The sequence below is a fragment of the Neofelis nebulosa genome, chromosome 8 (assembly GCF_028018385.1).
Source record: "Neofelis nebulosa isolate mNeoNeb1 chromosome 8, mNeoNeb1.pri, whole genome shotgun sequence".
NCBI lineage: Eukaryota > Metazoa > Chordata > Mammalia > Carnivora > Felidae > Neofelis > Neofelis nebulosa.
Genome location: NC_080789.1, coordinates 104,690,302 through 104,713,132, shown reverse-complemented (window position 1 = coordinate 104,713,132; position 22,831 = coordinate 104,690,302). Strand labels below are relative to the sequence as shown.

Below are 22,831 nucleotides of genomic sequence, written 5' to 3'. Positions count from 1 at the left end.
TTCATTCACTCTGCATTTGTGGTGTGTGCTCGTGTGGCCAGGTCCTGGAAGATGGGTGCCCCGCTAGCTCCAGCTTTGTTGGAATTTCTGAGGTTGTCTGGGTGGGGCAAGGAGTCATTTTAATGTGGAAACTCAGGGGGTCACATTCAGAAATGGAATCTGGGTGTGCCCAGTGCAGCTCTTGATTCACTTTCCCCATGGCTGGTGGATTTGAGGGTGTGGACTGGGAGTTTCCGGCCCCACCAAGGAAGGGCTGGTGTTATGCAGGGTGGCCGGCACTCCCTTTCTGAGCTCCCCAGGTCAGCACTCTTAGCGAGTTCTCCTACCTCCAGCCCGGGCCTCTGGCCCGCTGTGGCTACGTGCTACAGCTGGGCCCGCAGAGCTTAAAATAGCAGTATGAGCTGGCTGCTTTGCATGTGGGGAGCCCGCCTGAGGCATGATGGGGCAGCCGCGTGGAGTTGGGGCTCCACTGGCTCTAACTACTGGGGTGGAGAGTATTCTTTGGGGGTTTCTTCTAGGCTCGGGGCTGAGGGAATGGGGGGTGGTGTGTGGTGTTGGAGGCTCAGGTGTGGGTGGTGCAGAGGAGAAGCAAAGAGCTTGTCTTTCTGAAGCCCTTTTAAGGGAATGCCTTGAACCTGCCTCCAGAGCCTCCTACTGTTGAGCTCAGAGGCCTTCAGCTTGGTGTCCTGTCTGGCTCTAGCCCTGGCCCTTGGTACTGCCCCGGGTTAGCTATGTAGGGTCCCATTCCAGCCCAAATGAAGAGAGAAAGTGAGGTGTGGGGTGGGGGTGAGGGTGGAGGGTGCTGCTGGGCCAGGTCAGCGGGAGGACACAGGTATCTTGAGTCCTAGTCAGGTGGGCACTTACCACTGGGCTCCCTCACTCCCCAGTTACCTCCTCTTGGGAAGCCAAAATGGCACCTCGAGGATGAGGCAGGGGTGTCCTCCAGCATTCATTCATCCAGCAAGTGCTTACTGAGTACCCGCCACAGGGAAAGCTCTGTTCTGGGCTTGTAGAAGTCAGCAAGGAATGAACACACCACATCCTCACTCCCATAGGACTTCCGTCTGGTGGGGGAGAGAGATCATAATCGATTAAGAAAAAGGCAAAGGCATACCTTGTTTTAGTGTGCTGTTCCTTATTGTGCTTTGCAGACCTTGCATTGCTTACAAACTGAAGGTTTGTGACAACCCTGCATCTAGCGAGTCTGTGGGCACCATTTTCCCGACAGCATTTGTGCACTTTGGTCTCTGTGTCAAGTTTTTGTAATTCTCACGATTTTCATTTGTTATGGTGACCTGTGATCAGTGACTACAACTCGCAGAAGATTCAGATGATAGCGCTATTTAGCAGTAAAATATTTAAAAATTAAGGGCATGTACTTTAAAAAAATTTTTTGTAATGTTTATTTGTTTTTGAGACAGAGAGAGACAGAGCACGAACAGGGGAGGGTCAGAGAGAGAGGGAGACACAGAATCTGAAACAGGCTCCAGGCTCTGAGCCGTCAGCACAGAGCCCGACGCGGGGCTCGAACTCACGGACCGCGAGATCATGACCTGAGCCGAGATTGGATGCTTAGCCGACTGAGCCACCCAGGCGCCCCTGTACTTTTTTTAAAAAAAAGATATAATGCTGTTGCATACTTAATAGACTACAGTAGTTTAAACTTTTCTGTGCTCTGAGAAACCCCAAAATTCAGTTGACTTGCTTTATTGCAATACTTGCACTACCATGATATTCACTTTATTGCGACATTCGCTTTATTAGAGCAGTCTGGAACTGAACTCGCAATATCTCTGAGGTCTGCCTGTAAATTATATTGTATGCTGGGCATAAGTGCGATGGAGAAAGCTGAACAGGGTAGGAGAGATTGAGTGTGAGGGGGGAGGTACAGTTTTAAATGGGGTGGCCAGGAAAGGACTCACTGAGAAGGTGGCTTTGGCATGAAGGTTTGAAGGAGATCAGAGAGCTGGCCACGCAGAGATCTAGACGAAGAATGTTCCAGTCAAGGGAACAGCCAGCATAAGACCTTTGCTGGAAGAAACAGCAAGACGGACAGTGTGGCTGTAGTGGGGACAGTGAGTGGTGTGTGTGTGTGTGTGTGTGTGTGTGTGTGTGTGTATGAGCTTTGTCTTTTACCCTGAGAGAGATGGGAAGCCATTAGAGGGTTCTGAGCCGAGTAGTAACCTGGCCTGACTTGTATTACAGGGTCACTGTAGTACAGGAGCTAATGTCAGTGGGCTTTCTCTGGTTATTAGGCCCCTGTGGGGCACCCCAGGAGACCAGACAGAGGGTTGCTTCATGCCTTCACCAGGACTTGTCTGGCCTCCATTCCTACCCCTACACCCTAACCATGAGACTTCTTCTACTGGGCACGAGGACAGGATGGTACTGGGTTTCTTCTCCTTGCTGTGGAATTTCTTCTGGAGGGAAGGGAGCTGGGCTATTACAGTGGTTTGCTGGAGCCTATGGGTACTTGCTCTCAAGAGCCTATTAGTAAATAATCAGGAAATTTGTCAGCTGTTTGTTAAGCCATTGGTAGCCTGAAATTGGCCATGGTGGGAGTATCTACACTGTAGAAACTGGCAAGCACTACAAATCACGGCTTTTTCTGCTGGAGAGCTGTTTGTTACAGCATTTAGCAGCCCACCACTGGCTTATTATCTCTACTATGCGTGGACAGTGGCTTTGGAGGGTAGGGCCTCTGTGTGCTTTCATTTGGCAAAGCACATACATGTGTTCCTACTGTGTGAGGTCAGAAAGAGCACGAGGGACATGCTGGCTGAGGGGGTGATGCAAGCTGGTGTTGGGAATGCTGGTGTGACAGGGCTTGGTCCCTGGTGCCATGTGTGGGGCTTCTCTGTCACTCCTGGCTGGGCATCCTGATGATGAATCTCATCTCATTCCTTCCCTTTCCTTTACCCCCCTCTGTGTATGTAGCACGCCATGTGCATGCCTCAGTAGGGGTCTGCTTCGTGCATATAAGCAGGCTCCAGTGCTGGGACCAGGTAAAACCACTTGGTGTAAGGATAGGTCTCTGGTTTAGAAGTCAGGAGACATAGGTTCAGTCCCAACTCTGCCCCTAACTAGCTTTAAAAAAATTTTTTTTTAATGTTTATTTATTGTTGAGAGAGAGAGAGAGACAGTTGGAGTGCGAGTGGGGGAAGGGCAGAGAGAGAGAGACAGAATCTGAAGTAGGCTCCAGGCTCTGAGCTGTCAGCACAGAGCCCTATGTGGGGCTCAAACTCACAAACCATGAGATCATGACCTGAGCTGAAGTCAGATGCTTAACCGACTGAGCCACCCAGGTGCCCCTGCCCCTAACTAGCTTAGACAAGCCCTCTCCTCTCTTTGGTGATTAGTTTCCTCGTTCATATACTGAGACGACAGCCCTCCTCATGTATCTGGTAGGAGTGTGGTGAATATCACATGCAGTCTTAGGTACGAAAGCCCCTTGAACAAGCTGAGTCACACGTCTTTGCTTACAGTGTTCGGGCATGTGGGACCCTATCCTCTGCTCTCCTTCAGTGAGGATGAGAGCTCAGCATGCATCCTGTTTTTTTCCAGGAAGACTTCCCAGATAGGCCCACCCTCCTCGGGCTGGTCACCTGAGCACTCCGTGTGTACCACCTTCTTTGGCACATGCGTGTGGGCCTCTGTCGCCTGCTGTCCTTTCATTTTGTTGCTCTTCCCCCAAATGGATCTTTAGTTCCTAAGATCTGATGCTTCTCAGTAACACCCACGGTAGTGAGCCCAGGAAATCTTCAGTGATTAGTAACCAGTATAGTGTCCTTTGACTTTACATGGAGTTCATGTAACTTGGATGGTTACGGTGTGTGTGTGGCTGGAAGGTTCCGAAGTGTAGAACTGCCCATTTGATGAAGCAGTTTCCCAGACCATGCCTCATCTGTCCCTCACAACCATACCCAGCCCCAGGTTACACACAAGAAAATGTGTGCTCATTCATTCATCCAGTTAACAAATGTGTGCTCAGAGTATGCCTCTGGTCACGCAGGTGACACCGTTAGCAGGTGTCCGAGCTGGGACCGGGGCCCCAGCCCCTCATTCTGCCTGGCTCCCTGCGGCAGGAGTGTTTGTCTTGTGCTCTCTTTACGGGCAGACAGGGCCGCATGGTTGAGCGTGCATTCGTGGAAGGATCGGGGATAAGCCAGGTTGGATGCTGGTCAGGCTCAGGCTTGGGGGTGGAGGGAGAGTGGGGCAGTGCCAGTGCTCAGTGCCTGTCCCTGCTGTGTCCGGCCGAGGCTACGGGCTAGCATTTCCTCTGGCAGTGGTGTGGGGGAGGGGAAGAGCAGGTGTGCCCTGGCATTTGGCCCGACTGGGATATAGAAGTGCCCCTTGGGGCCAGAGCTTGGGGGATGAATGACACATAGCCACCCAGGCACATGGGGCCTCACGGAGCACAGCCACACTGAGCTCCAGGCTGGACATCTGAGCTCTCCGGTGGTTCAGGAGATGGCCAGATCTGGTGGGTGACCCCAGAAAGGGCCTCCAGAAGGGAGGACAAATGCCAGTGATCTAGCAAGGGGAGCACCTACCAGAAAGGCTGAGGGCAGTGTCAGGCGTGTCCAATTCATGGGTTGAGGTGAGTACATATGATGAAGGTGGGGGTGAGGCTTGGGGGCCATGGGAATTGTGTGAGGGATTCAGTTAATTTGCCTTCAGATTTCTTAAGTGTCCACCACACATCCGACTGGTTGCTGCAAGAGGCATACCGGTGAGTTCATCCCCTCAGATCTTTCTGTCGTCTTGTAGGAGGACATTTATGCAAACAGCCATGATACAAGGCAGAGTGAACTTAGTGCCTCAAAGAGAGGTTAAGAACAAGAAGAGGGCCTCTAAGTTTTGGGGGACCCTTAGGATCAGAGTCTTCTTCATGGAGGATGTGGCATTTGAGGTGAGTCCAGAACCATTTACTAAAGACAGAGATGGGTGAGGGAGCCTTCATGGGTAGAGGGCAGTGCACGAGCCAGCGTATCGAGGCGGGGAGGTGGGGATGTGTCCAGAGAACAGTGAGGAGCTCTGACTGCTGGGGACACAGGGCACAGGTCAGGGACTCGTGGGAAATAAGGCCCACAAAGTACAGTGTGGAAGGTCTCCAATGCCAAGCTTGAGTGTTTGTGTTAAATCCCCCATGGAGCCAGTGAAGCTTTTGAGCTGGTGAGAGGGACAGTGTGGCATCCCTGAGCCCTGTCTCTGGACAGTGATGGTGGCAGCCTATAGCAGGGGGAGTTGAGGAGGAGTACTGGAGGCAGTAAGGAGACTGTGGCAGCTGGGGGCAGAGTAGGGCTGGCAGTCTTAAGGAGGGGGGGCCGTGACAGGGAACGTGTGTACATGCCATCTGCATTCTAGCATGTGTTGGGCACGTCTGGGTCAGGGAAACATGGTTGGGTTCGCGTCATGTAAGATTGGGTTACAACAGCTCTGTGGCACAATCTGGGAGGCTTTGGAAGAACATAGCAGGACCGTGAGAGCTTTGGAAACCCAAATAGCAGACTGAAGGGTGTGGTTGGTGACCATTTTCATCTTAACTACTATGACATGAGAAAGATGCTTCCAGGTTTGGGATGGATGTTTCTCTGAGGCCCCCTCAGCTGGAGGCACCTTGTCTGACTTAGCTGCATGGATGTGGGTCTGCCTGAGGCAGGCAGAGGGAAGAGAGATGCAGTGGGGTTTTGGCTGGTGCTGCTGCCGCACTTTACCCAATGGCTGGTGCGAGTTCAGAGACCACAAGTGGCTTCATGCGCCCTGAGACTTGGGAGTCCTTCGACAGCCAAGTTGGTAGTACCCAATAGGGATGCCCAAATATGTCTCCCCTCCGCTGTCTTCAGCTGGGGCAGAACAAGTGTGGGCTCCCTTCCCCTGAGGACTTCAGAGCTGGTGGATCCCGGGGCACTGTGTTTTCTCCATCTTCTTTCGAGCATCCCCAGGTGCCACTCACGCACTACCCTTCCCGACAGTGGTTCCAGGCTCAGCGGAGGGACGGAGGGAAGAGGGGAGGCAGCAGGCAGCAGCTCCTGAATCAGCGGAAGGGTCCCAGCTGCAAGGGCCAGCTTCGCAGGCAGGCTGGATGCTGGGTCAGAGAGCGCGGTCCCAGCCGGCAAGTCAGTGCCCTCTGTGGAGTGGTTTAGGAATATTGGATTTGCTGGGTCAGTAAATTTCCACTGGTGCATGGCAATAAACCTCAGGCTTCATCACACGTCCCTGTGCCTGGCGGTCTGGCCTTATCTCATCCTCCCTGAAGCCACCTGCCCTCTTTGATAAGTACTAATAACAAATCCTTTCTTTCTCTCTGTCTCCCTGGAGTGAATGGCTCAGTGTGTGTGCATCTGTGGGTCTGGGTACGTCTGTCCAGCACAATGTGTTGCACACCAGGCCCTTTCGGGATGCTGATTGGGCTCGGGATGAAAGACGGTGCTGGTTTGGGACTTTCTTGGGAAAAAGGGCCCGAGAGGTGGGCATCGCACAGGGTGGACCACCAGCCTATGCTTCCAGGGCTCAGCTTCCGCTGCTCCCTCTTACTCTATAAACCGCCTCAAAGAAAAGACTGTTGTCCTTTGGGAGTGTCCATTCTTGCTCTTTGCTTAAGCCTCCCCTGCTCTAAGCCAAGGGGCATTTTTCTAAAGAGCGACTGTCCCTGGCTCACAAGCCCCTCAAAGACCCTCACTGCCTCACTCAAGAGTTTGGTGGTATTTAAGAGTGCCTGTGTGTTTAAGAGTACAATGTGAGAGACACTGCGAAGGGCTGGCCTGCAAAGGTGATGGACACAGCCCGTGCTCTCAAGGAGTGCAGTCTTGGGGTCGGGGAAGGTGGCGAATGGGCAGTGCCATGCTGCGACGGGCTCTGGAGCTCCAAGGAGGGGCACAGACTTTAGGAGGAGGCCACCCGGATGTCACCTGGGCTGTGAAAGTTAGCCAGTCAGAGAAGTGTGGAGAGGGAGTTCCAGGCAGAGGAAATGGCAACTTTGAACGTGTTCATCTTGGTGGGAGTGTGGGTGGAGGAAGGTGGAGTTGACAAGAGGCGTAGGGGGAGGAGGAGGTGGGGAAACACCTATGCAGATTTTTAATTGGCATCCGGGGTCATCTCTGCTCCAGCCCCACCTCTCTCCCTTATGCACTTTCTGCAAAGCTTCATTTTGACTGGGCACTCTTCTGCCCTCTGGCTTTGCCTAGCCATTCCCCTCCCAGCACACTCTTCCTCCTGCCCTCTGCCTGTCCAGCCCTACCCATCTTCCCATTTCACAAGTGGGAATTTCAGGGCTGGAACTCTGGAAAGTGCCTTTAACCACCTAGTCCAAGATCCTTGTTTTGTAGTTGAGAAACTAGAGATCATACAGGTAACTAGTATCTTGAGGTTTTGTTCCTTAGGTGGCCTGAAGTGACCATACAACTGGAAGGCCCTTCCTAATGACACTGGCTTGCCCTGTGCACACCCTGCATTGAGCCCCCATTCATTTATCAAGTATTTATTGAGCCCCCACCATTGGTCAGGCATTGTACTGGGTATACAGCAGTGAGAAAAACAGACCCAATCCCTGCTGCCCTCAGGTTCATGGTCAAATAGGAGAGTCAGTTGGCAAACTGTCACTCAATAAATGTGTACTTTCTTTAAAATTTTTTTTAATGTTTATTTATTTTTGAGAGAGAGAGAGACACACACAGAGTGTGAGCGGGGGTGGGGCAGAGAGAGAGGGAGACACAGAATCTGAAGCAGGCTCCAGGCTCTGAGCTGTCAGCACAGAGCCCAACGCAGGGCTCAAACTCACAAACCGCGAGATCATGACCTGAGCTAAAGTCAGTGGCTTAACTGACTGAGCCACCCAGGTGCCCCATGAATGCATACTTTCAAACTGTGCTAGGCAAGAAGAGGCGGGTGGTGCTGAGGCTGTATTGTTGATGGGCAGGGGAGCTTCGGTGTGGGCTGTGGGGGTAGCCAGCAAACCAGAAGAAACTCTTTTGCAAGAGCTCAGGAGTGCGTACAACTAAGTCAGGCAGTGGGTTGAGGAAGAGCATTCCAGGCAGAGGGAACAGCATGGGCAAAGGCTCTGAGGAGAGAGCAAGCTCAGAGGGTTTGCTGGCTGGGGCATAATGAGCAAGAGAAGAATACTTACTTGCAAATGGTGCTGGACAAGTAGGCTGGGGCCAGTGGTGCCAACTGAAAGTAGACTAGCACACACACACACACACACACACACACACACACACACACACATCCCTAATCTCGGAAGTGGGAAGCCTCTGGAGGGGTTAAAGTAGGGGAACACCGTGAGTGACAAGACAGTGTTGGTGCCCTGTGAAGAGGACCTAGGGCTGAGGTGGGAACGGGAGTTTGTCCCGGGCTGAGGCAGGAGCCCAGGTGAGACATGGTGTCAGATGGGACCAGGGCAGTGCCCATGGAGACAGAAGTAGAAGATGGCTCATTGGACAGGACTTGTGTTTGATTGGAGGTGGGAGCAAGTGGCAGTGCCAATGAGGAGTCAAGGGTGAGTGTTGGGCTCCTGGCATAAGGAATGGGTTGAGTGTTAGGCCATTTATTGAGAAGGGGAGGGTTCGGCCTGGGGAGCAGGGCTAGGGCAAGGTCAGTCCCTCTGGGGCATGTGAAATTGGAGCTGCCTGTGAGGCAGCAAGTGGGAGCTGGGTATGTGCACTTGGGGCTCAGAAGATGGGGCAGATCCAGGTAAACATTTAGGTGACATTGGCAGGTGGATGGCACTGGGACCCATGGGCTGGCCAAATGTAGGGGTGTTGGGCCCAGGACAAGGGGGCCCAGAACTAAGGGCCTGAGGAAGAGGAACTGCCAGGGCTCAACCTTAGAATTGGAGCCACAGAACATTTTGTATTGATTATGTGTTGTATCTCTGTTCAACTGCATTGTAATTAGATGGGGACTGGGACCATATTTACTATAATAATTATGTTGATAATGATAATAGCGCCTCAATTCCTTTGAATGTCTCTGTTTCAGACATTGTGCTGTGTGCATTACAGTGTTAACCTTTAATCTCTAGTTTCTTTTTTTTTTCATTTTTTTTAAATGTTTATTTTATTTTTATTTTTGAGAGAGGGAGAAACAAAGTGTGAGCAGGGGAGGGGCAGAGAGAGACACGGGGAGACACAGAATCCGAATCAGGCTCCAGGCTCCAAGCTGTCAGCACAGAGCCCAACGTGGGGCTCGAACTCACGAACCGTGAGATCATGACATGTGCTGAAGTTGGACGCTTAACTGACTGAGCCACCGAGGCGCCCCTAATCTCTAGCTTCTTACCGTCTGGGGAGGTGTGCATTATCATCTCCATTTTGTGGTTGTGGAAACTGAGATACATGTGGGTAAGTGGTCATTCTAGGTTTCTCGGCAGTTCTAGAATACCTTGCTCCAGAAGGGGTTTGGATGCAGGTCCATCTAGTCCCAAAGCTCAGAGCACTTCCCTGACATTAGTTTGCTAGAACTCTGTTCTCTGAGGTTGGGTCGGGCGGTGGGTATGGGCAGGGGTTATTGATGGCATCTGAGCCATCGTTTCTCACAGACCCGGACCCCTCTGGCCCCACAGTCACAAGGGCATGTGGTATGTGCTGAGGGGTGCTGGTTTTCTGATGATCCATACATACCTTCACCTGGCTCCTCATGATCTAGAAGCCTTGTTTTTAGTACTCCTGATGAGCGGTCCGGTTGGTCTATAGCCATAACCCAGTTTTCTCAGAGCTAACTACTCACAGTATCACCAGCATATGCTCTGACCAGTGTGCTCACCTCTCACTTGTGGAGTGTGGATGCACAGCTGAGGGTCTCTTCACAGTCATGGCTTCTCAGTAGCCAGGAGTGGCCTCTGACAGGGGCCGATCATGGCCAGCTCTTGAGGTTTGAGATGTGACTGCAGTACTAGGGAGCCTGCACGAGTTCACCAGGGGCTCAGTGGAGGCAAAAGTGCATTGTCCTTAGAGCACCTCTTAAAGGACCTCTATCCCCACCCTGGATGGGGAGGGGTCCATGAGCAGCTTGGCCTGTGTCTTCCCTGTGTTCCACTTCCTGCCTTTCCTGAGTCTTCCTCCAAAATGGCTTTCAGATCTGTAAGTTTATTTATGTGTCTGTTTCCTCACCCATCCCATGCTGCTCTATGTATTGGGAATATGGCTGTGAACAAAATGGTTGACCTTGTGGCCTTTATACCCTGTTATCTGTAGATGGGAAATTTACATTTCCTGAGTTCCCTCGTCAGGTTCTGATGGCCTCAGATAGCCTGCTTTCCAGGAACAATTCCATAGATTTCTGGCTTGTGTCCCATCCTCTGGTTAATGGACTTGGGGCTCTCAGGCTATCCTTAGAGAGAACCCAGGACTTAGGCATGGTGGTCTTTCTTTCCCCTCTACCTATTGACAAATTCTGAGTACCAGCCCCGTGGTGGTCACTGTGACAGGCCCTGGGGGGTGATGGAATGGCTCAGATCCAGCCCCTGCCTCCTTGGGGAAGCCTGGTGGCCAGAGCAGAGGCATGTGGGCAAACTATAATTGTAGGCCGAACAAATAGCTGGGGACTCTCTTCCCAGAGAGTGAGGGACCTGGACCACCCTTGGTACACTGTCTGGAGCAATCCTGTCTAACCGTCACTGCAGCCAAGCAGTGTTTCCTTACTAGTCTCAGAAACTTAACGCATAAAAACCAGAACTACCCCTAGTTCTTTTTTACTCTGACCTTTCACTGGCATTGTTACCATCCTCCTGAATCCTGGCCAAGTATGGTAACATGTGACCTTGTAGCTGTTTAATTTTCATGGCAAAGGGGAGACTTGGGGGCGCCTGGGTGGCGCAGTCGGTTAAGCGTCCGACTTCAGCCAGGTCACGATCTCGCGGTCCGTGAGTTCGAGCCCCGCGTCAGGCTCTGGGCTGATGGCTCGGAGCCTGGAGCCTGTTTCCGATTCTGTGTCTCCCTCTCTCTCTGCCCCTCCCCCGTTCATGCTCTGTCTCTCTCTGTCCCAAAAATAAATAAAAAACGTTGAAAAAAAATTTAAAAAAAAAAAAAAAAGGGGAGACTTGCCCCTGCCTCTGGACCCTTCTAACCATTCCTTGTCTGTTGAACCTTCTTGTAAACCTTGTGGGATATTGCCCCCTGTTAGGGACCTCCCCAGCCTTCTTTTCTTTTGGCACCATGGGTAAATGGTTTGCTTAGCAATTAAAGCATTTTCTATACTGCTTAGAAAGATCCCAATTTTGGAGTTTAAAAATTGGGATGAGGTAAGCTTCATCAGAGGTGGCCCATCTCACACGTCCCTTAGGATAGCAAGTGTCACCTCGTGTCTAATCTAAATTCTCGTTGAGGCTGTCCTATTTGAAGCTTGGAGGTACAGGATACCTCATGAGCTGCACACACTGCCAAATACAGAAACATTCAGTGCAGGTCAGGAAGGGGATCTGTGTTGGCCCATCAGCTCTGATTGTGTGTGGGTGAGTGAGTGACCAAAGCTGAGCTGTGTCTCACACTGCAAGCCTGAGAAAGTCGGGAAGAGGCAGAGAGAGCTTGACATTTACTCGGAGCCCACATCTCCCCAGTTGCCAGTCAGTGGAGATGTTGCATGTTGATTTCACGTATTCACTTCTCTTTCTCCCCTCTGGGGATTCTGTACTTGCTTCACTTTTTTTGTTGTTAAAAAAAAAAAAAAAGGCACGGCAAAGCAGCTCTGTCTTGTTCACATGCTCAGAGATCCTCAAGGGCTCCAGCTCTCCTGCGCATGGCAAGTGGTTGAGGATGGGGGTGGGCAGGAGACATGGTGTTTCAGACCACCTTTGATCCCTGGTGGTTACTTATGTACCCAAAATATTAAGAAATCGGGACAACAACAGCAGCTGATCTTCTCACTTCTCCATGCTGCTGCCAGACCCGGCTTCCTAGGGCACCAATTTTGTCATGTGCCTCCACTGCTTGGGAAGCTCCAGGATGAAGTCCAAACTTTTCCTGTGTCATGCAAGGCCGTGCACAGTAGCTCACTTTGACTTTCAGGCAGGCCTGTCTCCTCATTACCCCCTGCATGTACCATACCCATGCCTTCCTGACATGCCCTCCTGCCTCCTCTTTCCCTGTCCATACTCGCTCCAGGGGACATAAGGGACGCTCTTTGCTGGTCCTGTCATGGGACGTGCTATATCGCTCTACTTTGGGCTTCTCTAGGTATGGTCTTGGAGTGGGGGCAGAAGGCTTCCCCCTGACCTAAGATCCTTTTATCTAATGACCTCTCATCAGAACATGCAATTTCAGGTTCCCTGTTGTGCTTTTAGATTCTGTCTCTGAGACTGGAAGATTCCCAAGGGTGGGAACTTGGTTTAGAGCTCAAGAGAGTAAAGAAATGGGCTTTGAAATCATACTGTTTCCTCATCTTTAAAATGGGGATAATAACATCCTTATTCTGTAGGGTTGTCATGAGGATTCCGTGAGTTACAGTGTGTGTGAAGCTGGGTGCTTGGGATATAATGAGGACTTACAAAGCTCTGATTATTCTTATAATGGCTGAGCCAGGTGCCCTGAGGGGACATCACTGAACTTTGTTAATGGACAGACGACCTGGACTTCAATGCCCTTCCCACAAGGGTGACCAGGAGTGAGCAGAACTGTTAACTGGCAGCCTCCTCTTCTCTTACCCTGTCCTTCACCCTGGCCCACCAGGAAATAGTTACTGGCCTAAACCCACTTAGAAGTGAAGGTGAAGATCCAGAGACAACACAGAGGCTATTCTCACTGAACAAGGTGTGAATCAAGGGGGAAAGAGTTGAGAAGGTAGAGGGGCCAGCCTGGGAGTACCTTAGCTGACACCACCGAATCTCTGAGACTAGTGATAACAGGCTCTTGCATTTGCTCAGGGCTTACTTATGGTGCTCAGATTGGTCTCACACCTGCCAGCTCAGTTTATTCTCGCAACTCCTCTTGGGGGGAGGCTCTATTAATCCCCATGTTAAAGAGGAGGAAATGGTAGCTCAGAAAGGCAAACTGCCTTGTTCTTGATCACACAGCTCAAAATTGAGCTCAGAGTGAAAAACAGGTCTCCTGACTCGCAGTCCAGCTGGTAAATGATCTCTCCTGCATCAAAGAAGTAATGTTATGAGAATGGAGTGGCAGCCGGGAGCCCGTGGGAGCCGGTCAGGGCTGAAGAGGACAAAAGACATTAGCCATTCCAGTCAGGTGGCAGTGGGTTCAGTCAGGAGCCAGCCAGACACGTGCCCCTCATCTGTAAAAAGCATCCAGAAGACCACTGTGCCCAGCCAGGAGACCAAGGTGTCATGGCTGTGATGCTCATTAGCTTTCATTGCTGTGCAGCCATCTGAGTGGGGAAGGGGCTTAGAATAGTAACACCACTGCAGGTCCCTCTAGAGAAGTGGGGTGCTTGTACCCCTGGCTGTGAGCCAGTGAGAGTGCAGACTCAGCATGGGACCACCACAGCCAACCTGTGATGAGTGTCTTCCTGTCCCTGTGGTTGGAATTAATGCCCTCCTTCCTCTGGGCCACAGCCAATTATGTTCCTGCCCATCGCCTTGGTGATTAATGTCCTTCTGTCTTCCTGATTAGATTGTGTGTGTCTGAAGGGCAGGGAGTAGCACACCTTATGCGTTTCCTCAAGGGCCTGGCCCCATACTCAGCACATAGCAAGGTGGAATAAATGTCTAATGGGTTCCAGGGTGGACATTTCACACTCCCACTCCCACGGAGGGGCCGGAATTTCTCCTCTCTCCAGCCATCCTTGTCTAGCGCCTCCTAGAGGCCAAGGCCGGTGTTAGGTGCTGGGATACTGACCTTGGTAAATACTTGGCCCTGCTCTCAGGGGCTCTCAGCACTCTCTTCCTCGGGGCAGAAAAGAGAGGTGGACTTCTTGCCCCCCAGGTCTTCTAGTTTTCTTTGTTTCCCAAGTATGGGAGCCCCAGATCAGCAGTGCAGACTTCTGCACGAACCCAGGAGACACACGTGCAGTTTTTTTGTTTTTTTTTGTTTTTTTTTTTGTTTTTTTTTTTGTTTACAGTGGGATGCAAGGCTCCTCCTGGATGTTCCCCAAGTCCCTTAGAGCATTCCTCGTGCTGTTTCCCTTGACCAGCCCCTTTCGTGCCCTCCTCACGGGAGAGGACTCTGCCTGTGTCCAAGAGCACTCCTACGTCACCCTGGCATAGTCAGGATTCAGAGGGGCAAGGCAGGACCTTACTTCTGCCACCTACTCTTCTCATCCCGGCTGTGGTCCCAGCCAGCACCGCATCCCACCCGGGAACGCGGGGGCGGTGGGGGTTGGGGGGCCTCGCGCAGCTGCAGGAGCGTCGCTGAGCCGCGTGTGTGCTGGAGCGTGCGCGCGCGCGCGGAGGGGGCGGGGAGGGCGGCGCGCGCCCCGCGGAGGCCCCAAGCGCCTTTCCCACACCTCGCGCCTCCCCTGCGGTCTCTTTTCCCTGCAAGCTGTAGCCAGACCCACGTGTGCAAAAGCGTGTGTGTGTGTGTGTGTGTAGCAGGGAGACCGTGTGCCCGGGGTCGGACAGGCCCCCGTGTGCACGGGGGGGGGGGGGGGGGGGCGGCGGCCACCTCGACAGTGGCCGCGCTTCTTTCCTCCTTCTGTCCTCCCCAGCCCTTTCCTCTGGTTTCCTTGGGTCGTTGGTACCTCCAGCCATTCCCTTTCTCTCACCGCCCCCCTTTCTCCTGTTGAAGAGATCAGCGCCTTCCGATGAAGGTTCTGGTTTACCCCCAGCTCCAGAGCCCTTGACATTTAGCGAGGGCTCGCGGCGCACTTGTATAGGCACACAGCAGAACGCTAATCCTATTAAAGATAATGTGTCATTGGGGAGGGGGAGGCTGCCCGCCCCCCGTAAGGGCTACTGCTCATTGGTCGAATGCAAAGCAGGGGGCGGGGCCGAGGGCCCGGGGAGGGGGCTCCGGGCAATTTCGGAGTCAGGAGCCGGGGCTGGGATTTCGCAGGGAAAGCCCAGCGGTGGCAGCTGCGGCGGATCCCTCGGCACGGCCCGCCGCGCGCCCGGGCAGCCCAGGGCCGGCGAGCAGCTCCGCAAAGTCGCGGAGCGAGAGGAGGCGGAGCGCCCGCGAAGTGGTCGGGCTCAGCGCTAGGGCTGGGCAGGGAGAGGTGTGCCCGGGGACCTGGATCCTGGCGCCCTGTGCCGCGCGTGGAGCGGCCGGTGCAGCCGGGAGGCGAGCTGACGCTTTGGAAAGAGAAATCAAATTGCAGCCTCCCCAAAGACGTTAAGTTACGCAGGCCAGCCGGTTCCCGGAGAGCGTTCGCGAGCGCGCGTAGAGCCGAGCCGCGCCGCACCGCAGAGCCCTCCCGGGCCAGGCGGCTGGGAGCGGGGCGCCGTCCGAGAGGCAGCGGTCCCTGAGCACGGGGTCTGGCCGGGAGTGCGCCCGGGTACAGAGAGGGGGCGTGCAGGGCTCCGCCAGCCCGCCCGCAGCCCGCGCCCGACTTGGGCGCCCCCTCCGTCCCACTCCGGGAGCGATGCCCCCCGCCCCTTGCGCCCCCCGGGAACGACGCGAGCATGGAGAAGTCGAGTAGCGAGGATTCTTCGATCCACCGGAGTCCATCTTTGGACAGCAAGGACTCGGACTTTGCCAAGCCGTCCACCTCGGGTCGCCCGTTCGGCCGCGGCTTCACGGCCGGCGCCTTCTACGGCACCGCGGGCTCGCGGGGCCAGAGCCGCGCCGAGGCTGGCGTTAAGACTGACAAGTACAATGCACCCAAAGGCAGCAAGTACGTGGTGTTTTACCTGGACCTGTCCTTTGTTTTTCTCCTAGAATTTAAGAAGTGCAACATGGCCAGAGGCTGCCTCTGCTGCTTGAAGTACATGATGTTCCTCTTCAATTTGATATTCTGGGTAAGTCCTTGCGTTTATCTTTCCTTTGCCACCTCTCCTCTTCGTTGCTTATCCTAGCGTGATACCCTCTTCCTCCTGGCTGCTGCATTGCCCTGCTTTCTGCACAACGGTAAGTGTGGGGGTTTTAAAAAATTGTCCTCCCCCCCCCCCCCTTTCATTCATCTTTCTCTTCCTTTCTCTCTCCGTGGTGGCTGAATGGAGGCTCTAACTTGCTTGTCTTCCAGGAGATACTCTACTCCTAGGTGGCTGACAAAGTTTGCTGCCACCTCCCTCCCCTGTAAGAAACCCATGCTGAAGTGCCTCCAGCTGGGTAACCTGCAGAAATAGGTGTGGGGCCAGAATTTTTAACAGCTGTGACCTTGAGTGGAAGACCGGCACAAGTGTGGATGGTTTTCGAGTTTCTTCTTGTATTTTTCCTGAATACACAGGAATACGATCTGCAGCATTTTGTGGGCATGAGGTGGGAGTGGGAGGGGTAGTGGAAGTCACTTCCTCTGACTCCTTCAGTGAGTCCCAGGAAGAGGAGAAGAGCCCCTATCCCAAGTGTAGAGACACATGTTTGGTAGCCTGCAGATATGCCCCTGAGTTAGGGCTTGTGTGGAAAAGGAGAGTGTGGGAGGGATGCTGCCATCGGGTGGCAGGCAGCTGCTTTTGAGGGATTGCAGTGGACTGGGCAGGGAGCGGGCTGGCCATGTGCTCCCACCATGGAATGCCAGCCCTCTCCAGCTCCAGGAGACCCAGAGGCTAGAAGGGACAAAGGGAGCACCCCTATCCTTGGTGAGAGATTATCCGTGGGTGGGGCAGCTTGGAATTGTTCTCCATCCTCTGTGACTCTGGGGGCCGCGTGTACACACGTGTGCATGTGTGCAGAAGAAATACTAGTTACGCAAATTTGAAAACTTCTTAAATTCACATCTAATTGTTCATCCCAGCTGCTGCCTCCTCCTTTCTTCACTAGAGCCCCAACGTAGTCAGCACAGATGTTTGGCTCTGCCCCAGGGCCTGTCCTGCCTGCTGGAGGCTGTCAGCTGCCCATGGTCCAGAAGGAGCACTGGGGGCAGGAGAAAGTCATTCACAGTGAAGCTCCGTAGAAGCGGTTGTGCTTTGATGTTCAACACTCGTGTGAAGTGATCTGCTTTAACTGACCAACTTTTTTGGGGGTGTGTGTGGGGGGGTGACTTTTCCCATAGAAGGGGAGAGCTCGGGACTGGGCGGGAAGAAGACTGGGTCTAGTCTTGGTTCTGTGTTAGCTTCTTGTGCGACCTTGGGCAAATCGCTTTATCGCTTAAGGACTGGATTTCCTTTCCTGTTTGGGGGGGGGGGCTCTTGTGATGGTCTCCCTCATGTCTGATCCCATTAGTTATGGGACAGCCTGCATCTTTGCCTTCCCTCTGTGGGGGGAGCCCCCTTCCTGGCCTGGGGCACAGGCTGCTGCTTTTCTTCTGAAGAGCCTGGTTTAAGATCATTTGAGTTGGATTTCCCCGGATGTCTGCATGGTCCTGGGCCCTCCAGCCACCGCCGTTAGGACGTTACCTGTCTTGTGGTGAGGGTTTTGTGGAAATTGGGGCAGAGCCACTGGAATGTCAAGAATGATTTTGTGGCCACCTTTGGGCAAGTGCTCCTGGTCCTCTGACTCATTTGCCAGTGTCTGTGTCAGCCAAGTACTGGTGTGTATTTCTCTAGTGCCTACAATTTACATGAATGCTGCCTCGCTTTCATGGTGGAGTTTCCCTCTCTGTCCTTGTTCATAGTCTCAACCTACCTTTCTTCTTTGCCCCACTCTGTATATCTTAACACTTACTAGAAAGACCTTGGTGGGGATGCTCAGTGCCTCAGCCAACAATTCCTCCTACTCAGCCCCCCTCCTCCCCACCCCCACCCCGCCACCTGCTGGTCGAAGTAGATATAACTGCTCGTGGCTCCTTCCTTCTCCAGAATGGTCCCGGCTTGGTTTAGGGACCTCCTCTCTCACAGGTTGGCACAGTGGGCTGTGTGCTGCATGTAGTAGGCACTCATTATGTTTGTGAGTGAATGAATGGTGGGCCAGGGTGGTGAAACCACATCTTGTTGTGCGGTACGGAGTCCCACTTGATAGGGAAGAGAAGTTAGTTCTCCAACTTGCCTGTGATGAAGGCTCTCCTAAGCAACTTAACTGTGGGGTGACAAGGGCTCTTTTCATCTTCCCTTAACAGCTTGGCAGAGGTTAATGAGCTGATTGATGGAATGGCTTTCTTTTCTTTGGTTATAGTGAGAGAACGTGCCGTCTCTTCCTAATTAGGAGGTACCCACCACCCCTCTTTCACCAGGCAAGGAGTCTCTCTCTCTCAGAATCTCTGACTTTTCTGATTACTTAATATTTTCAGAATTCCCATGACATGCCAGGAGCTGGGAGAAATTGAATCTCAAAGACCCAGTTCTTTTATGCTGGTAGCATGTGAGTTACAAAATAAGATGTAGACCTTAGGAAAGATGGAAAGTTAGCAGAAGAGAAACGGATGCTTGCATGTGTGAGAATATTTGCCACTGGGTTCTTTGGGAGGTGGAGAAGGTGTAGCAGGCAGTTAGCCAGGATTTGGGTATGGGGTGACTGTACTTGAACAAAGACATCCTGCAGACAGGTGCTTGGGCCTGAATAGAGAAGAAGTAGAGGAAAGAGCCAAATCAGAAGAGAAAGAATGAAGGTGTCTAGGCCCAAGGCAGGTGGGGTAGTTGATGAGGCAGGACCCCTGGGAGACTTCTGCTTACTTCCAATGCATACAGGAAGAGAAAGGCTGGAGGTCAGTGAGATGGTAAGGGTGAGGAGGGATGCAAGGCTGGTCAGAGCCCGAGGCCCGTGGGACCCAGAGCAATTGTTAGGAATTGTGTAGCCATCGCTTTTCCTAGTCTTGTGGCTCAGATCCCAAAAGAAGGCTTTTCTGAGGCATTAGAGTTGAACCGAAGTCTGCAATCAATAGATAGAGATCTTCCTATAGATCCTGGAGACTACCTGGTAGTTCTCCAAACCCACCGCTGCCGCCACACCCCCCTGCCTTCTCAGAGCCCGCTGGGAAGATTCCCAGTGTGGAGGAGAGGTGCAGCTGTCACACTGCACCCCCCAGCCCCAGGCGTGAGAATCCTGGTTCCTTGCCACTGGGTGGAGCTTCTAGAGTATTGCTATCAGTGAGGGCCTGGGTGACATCACCGGGGGCAGGATAGAGGCAGAGCTATGTGGCCTGTGCTCCTCCTCTTCACCAAGAAAAGGGCAGGTGACTTGTAGGCCGCTGGGGGAGGGGGTGGTGTCCAGGTCTGCTCCTGGCACCAGCGACCTCACCCAGATGGTGCTAGCCATGCTGGCACCCAGGGCAGCATTTCTGAGGGCCTGCTAGAGATGGTGGGGTTAGGGGAGGAGGAGTCAGGGGTCATGCCTGACTGAGCCCCTCCTCCTCTTCCTTGGCGCCCCTCACCCTGATCCTTGGGGCCAAAGAGAATGCTGGCTTCTTGGTGGATAGGGAGTAGGAGGCCTGAGTTGGGACAGAAGTTTCTCCATCCCAAGGGGCCTGTACACTGGTAATCAAACCCACCCCAGGGTCTTTCTCCCAGCAGTGGAAACCATGGGGCAGCTCCCTCTGTCAGCCCCATCTCTGAGCCCTCCGGGAGCCATCTGGTGGAATACCCTGGGGAGAGATGAAGTGAATCGGAGCCCCTCCAGGAGGGCAAAGGAGGCTCGATGCTTTAAACTCTGAGTAGGGGAGAGAGAGAGTGTAGGCATGGGCTTTGGGTGCTGGGGCCCGTGTTCCCTTCTTGGGACAGCAGATCATGATCCCTGCCAGACCCTCCCAAACCAAATCCAGCTCCTATCTGATAAGGAGGGATGGGACGGGCCTGCGGTTGCTGGCCTAATTGCCACTCAGGATAATGGTCACTTTCCATGCTTGCCAGCCGAGCTGCCCTGTCACTTTAAATCATGGCTGGCAGAGCAGTGACATTCTGGCTCCACTGGAAAGTCTATTCCTTGTGGATCGCTCCCTTAATAAAGGCCAATTAGCCAAAGAGGCAGTGCTCAGTGTGCCTGCTGGAGCAGGAGAAAGGTTGGGGCCGGCCTGCCACGGGTAGGGTGCCGGGTGGAGGCCCTGATTAACCTCCCCTAAGTGGGGTCAGGTCTTGGCGGCTTGGCCCCTCACAGACCATTCACTTGCCTCTGGGTGCAGGCAACTGGGTTAAGACTCTCCTGTCACATCATGTGTTTTTTTACTGGCTTGGCTGTGTTATGAGTTCCTCTGCAGGCTCCCTGGCTCCCTGTTGGTCCATGGTGGCCCAGGACACGGGTCTGTGCACAATCGATGCTGGATGGGCTGCATGTCTCAGGGGTCTGTGTGGTGCTTTCTGTCTGGAAAGCGAAGTGTGGGAAGTGGGCTGAGGGGTTGAGGGGACCCCAACAGGGTCCAAACAGGTTTGCACCTGGCCTCTCCAAGCGAGAGACTAGCTAAGCTGGGCAGCAAGAGGCATTTAGAGGCTTCCTGAAGTGCTCAGGTGTGAGGCATCAGGCTGTCTCCCCAGAGGGCTCCAAGTAGGCCTTCGGAGTGGGTCAGGCATGGCTCTGTTTGGGGGAGAGGGGCCTGGTGAGACCCCAGAGCATGGCCATGAAGGAATGAATGCCAGCTCCGTGTTCACTTCCTTTCCAAAGCATTAAAAATTAAACTTCCTTGTCTTAATATCTATTTTTAAATCGTGTCAGAGCCAGCACTGGTGTCAATCAAGAGGGGGCGGGGTGGAAGAGGAGAGAAAGGAGAGAGTCCCAGCTGAAACAGGGTGCATGCTGTCGCTGCCTTGAGGAAATGGCCATGGTTCTGCCCTCCATTTGGCTGGCCTGCCAGTGGAGAGCACAGAAAACCGCCCTGACCTCTTCTGAGGATGGGGGGCCTCGCCCTCCCCGTGCTGTGCCTCCATGTGCCTGACTGCCCTTGGCTGAACTTGGCAGCGGGCTCTGGGGCTTGCTGGGCTGTTGGGGTCCCAATCGAGCCCATTCACTCATGCCACAACTATTTATTGAATGCTTGCTGCGTGCACAGGAGCCTCTAGTTGGTGAGAACAGGCTGACTGGGCTTGCATAGAGCAGATCAGCTTTCTCGGGCCAGGAAGTCGTGGAATCGGGAGGTCATCAGCCTGTCCTCCACCAAGCATTTGAACACAGGGCTACTGAGGCAGGGGTCAGAGCTGGGCCCTCTCCCCCTCCCCAGCGTTCTAGGGAGGGACAGCAGCAGGTCTGGACCCAGCCTCCAGGTGGCCTGGCTTGACTTGTCCTTTTGTCTCCCCGCCCCCTAATGATGGCTGTCTGACTCTCCCTCTCTAAAATGTTTGTGTCCATCAGAAATAAAGGGGAGGAAAAAAGTCTGAGTTTCCTTTAGGAGTTTTCTAGTTTAGAAAAAAGAACTAGTGAAATATGTATCTTTTTCCGTTTCTTCTGAGAGGGCTGACAGGATGCACTGTGGCTAGTGTGTACTGCATGCATTTATTGAGCACCTGCTGTAAGCCAGGCCCTGGAGCTACTCAGAGGCCGGGGGGAGGAGTCAGGCACTTATGTGACAAATCAATTATAGTAAACAGTTGCAGTTCTGAGCAGTAGGTGTTCAGTAGAGTTACTTAATAGAATAATTGATACTGCTTAGTAGAGAAAAGATACAAAGATAACCGAGTAGAGCCAGTGACACCTGGCTTTTGAAGGATGGAGAAGAGTTTGCTGGATCGATGAGGGTGGGGTTCCAGGCCCAGATAGAGGTGGAGAGAGGTAGACTCGAGTTGATCCAGAGCCGTGCCCGGGAGAGCTTGCAGCCCAGGGGAAGAGACACAGAGCCTCCTGCACACGTGAGATGGGCTGAACCTGGAGAAACAAAGGCTGGTGTCTGCCTGGGTGGTGCCAGTTGAGAACAGCTTCCAGGGCGGTGAGTGAGGCGTGGGTTCTGAGGAGGAGGTGGCCCTGCCCTGCTGTGGCGTGTGCACCAGTGTCTGTGGACGCTCTTCACTTTGTCCCTAGGGCCTGGAAGAAAGGGCTGTTTTGTTTTTCCGACAGTGAGCACCATGACGGGTCTTGCTGTGTCACTCAGGCCGCAAGCTGTTGCTGTAGGTAATCCAGCTTACAGAGATGCCCCTGTCCTCTCCCCCCTTCCGGCCTCTCCCTTCCAGCTGCGATGTGCCCGCTTATTTGGTTCCAGTTAGGAAGCTTTGAAGCTGAGCTAAACCCGTCGGGCAGAGTTAAGTCTTCTGAGCCAGCTTTGTCCCTGCTCACATTTGAAAGCTAATCTGCCAGCAGAAGTGGGGGGTTGGGGCAGGGACGTTGCAAATGGCACGTGAGCCCGAGGGTGAGCAGATCTGTGGCTGGGGTGGGGTGCAGGGCAGGGCAGAGATCAGGTTCACCCCCTACCCTTCTCTAGCTAGTCATGGGGCTTCGGGTGATATCTGAAATATCTTTTCAGGTAGTGAGTCTGTGCTTCGACGGGGAGGGGTTCTGCCTTCTCTTCCCTTGGGCCCCAGCAAGCTTTGAAGGCTCTGAGGAGTCCTGGAGAAGCCCTTGGAAGGGAAGGCTGCGGGGTTTCAGAGCTTCTTCCTTGTGTTGGGTGGCTTAGTGCACTAGTGCGTGTGGGGGTCCCGTTTAGTGGCTGTTGGAGGGTGACTGGCCGAGGAGAACAGAGACGTGGCTTCTGTCTGCTTTGGCGGTTCTTCACTAGGATACGGATTCAAATCAACCAGATACCTTTTTACATGAACAGAGGCCGTGTCCCCTGCCCACCCCCCCACCCCCCACCTCCCCACCTCCCCACCTCCCATTCACTGACCTACTGAGTCAGAGTCTCCAGGAACGGGTCCTGTGTTTTGGAGGTGCCTGGATTTCCTCATGCTTGACAGTATCAGCTATCTTCCAGGGCTGTGATGAGGCCCAGCTGAGGCCATCTATGTGTCCTGGAGGGATCCTGCTTAGCAGGATGCCACCATGCTGGACACAATGCCTAGCAGCTG

At 53.4% G+C, this 22,831-nt stretch overlaps 1 protein-coding gene across 7 annotated transcripts in view; it reads left to right on the top strand.

Annotated features, from left to right (window-relative positions):
* TSPAN9 (tetraspanin 9) overlaps positions 1-22,831 on the top strand; it is a 205,867-nt gene that overhangs the window by 104,041 nt on the left and 78,995 nt on the right. For 6 of the 7 annotated variants that reach the window (XM_058744017.1, XM_058744020.1, XM_058744018.1 and 3 more), the window contains one exon: positions 15,762-15,841. In XM_058744017.1, the coding sequence (XP_058600000.1) occupies positions 15,779-15,841 (63 nt within the window). In that variant the 5' untranslated portion in view covers positions 15,762-15,778. Of the gene's footprint in view, positions 1-14,912; positions 15,842-22,831 lie in introns of those variants that run through there. The other variant, XM_058744015.1, reaches the window with a different exon arrangement.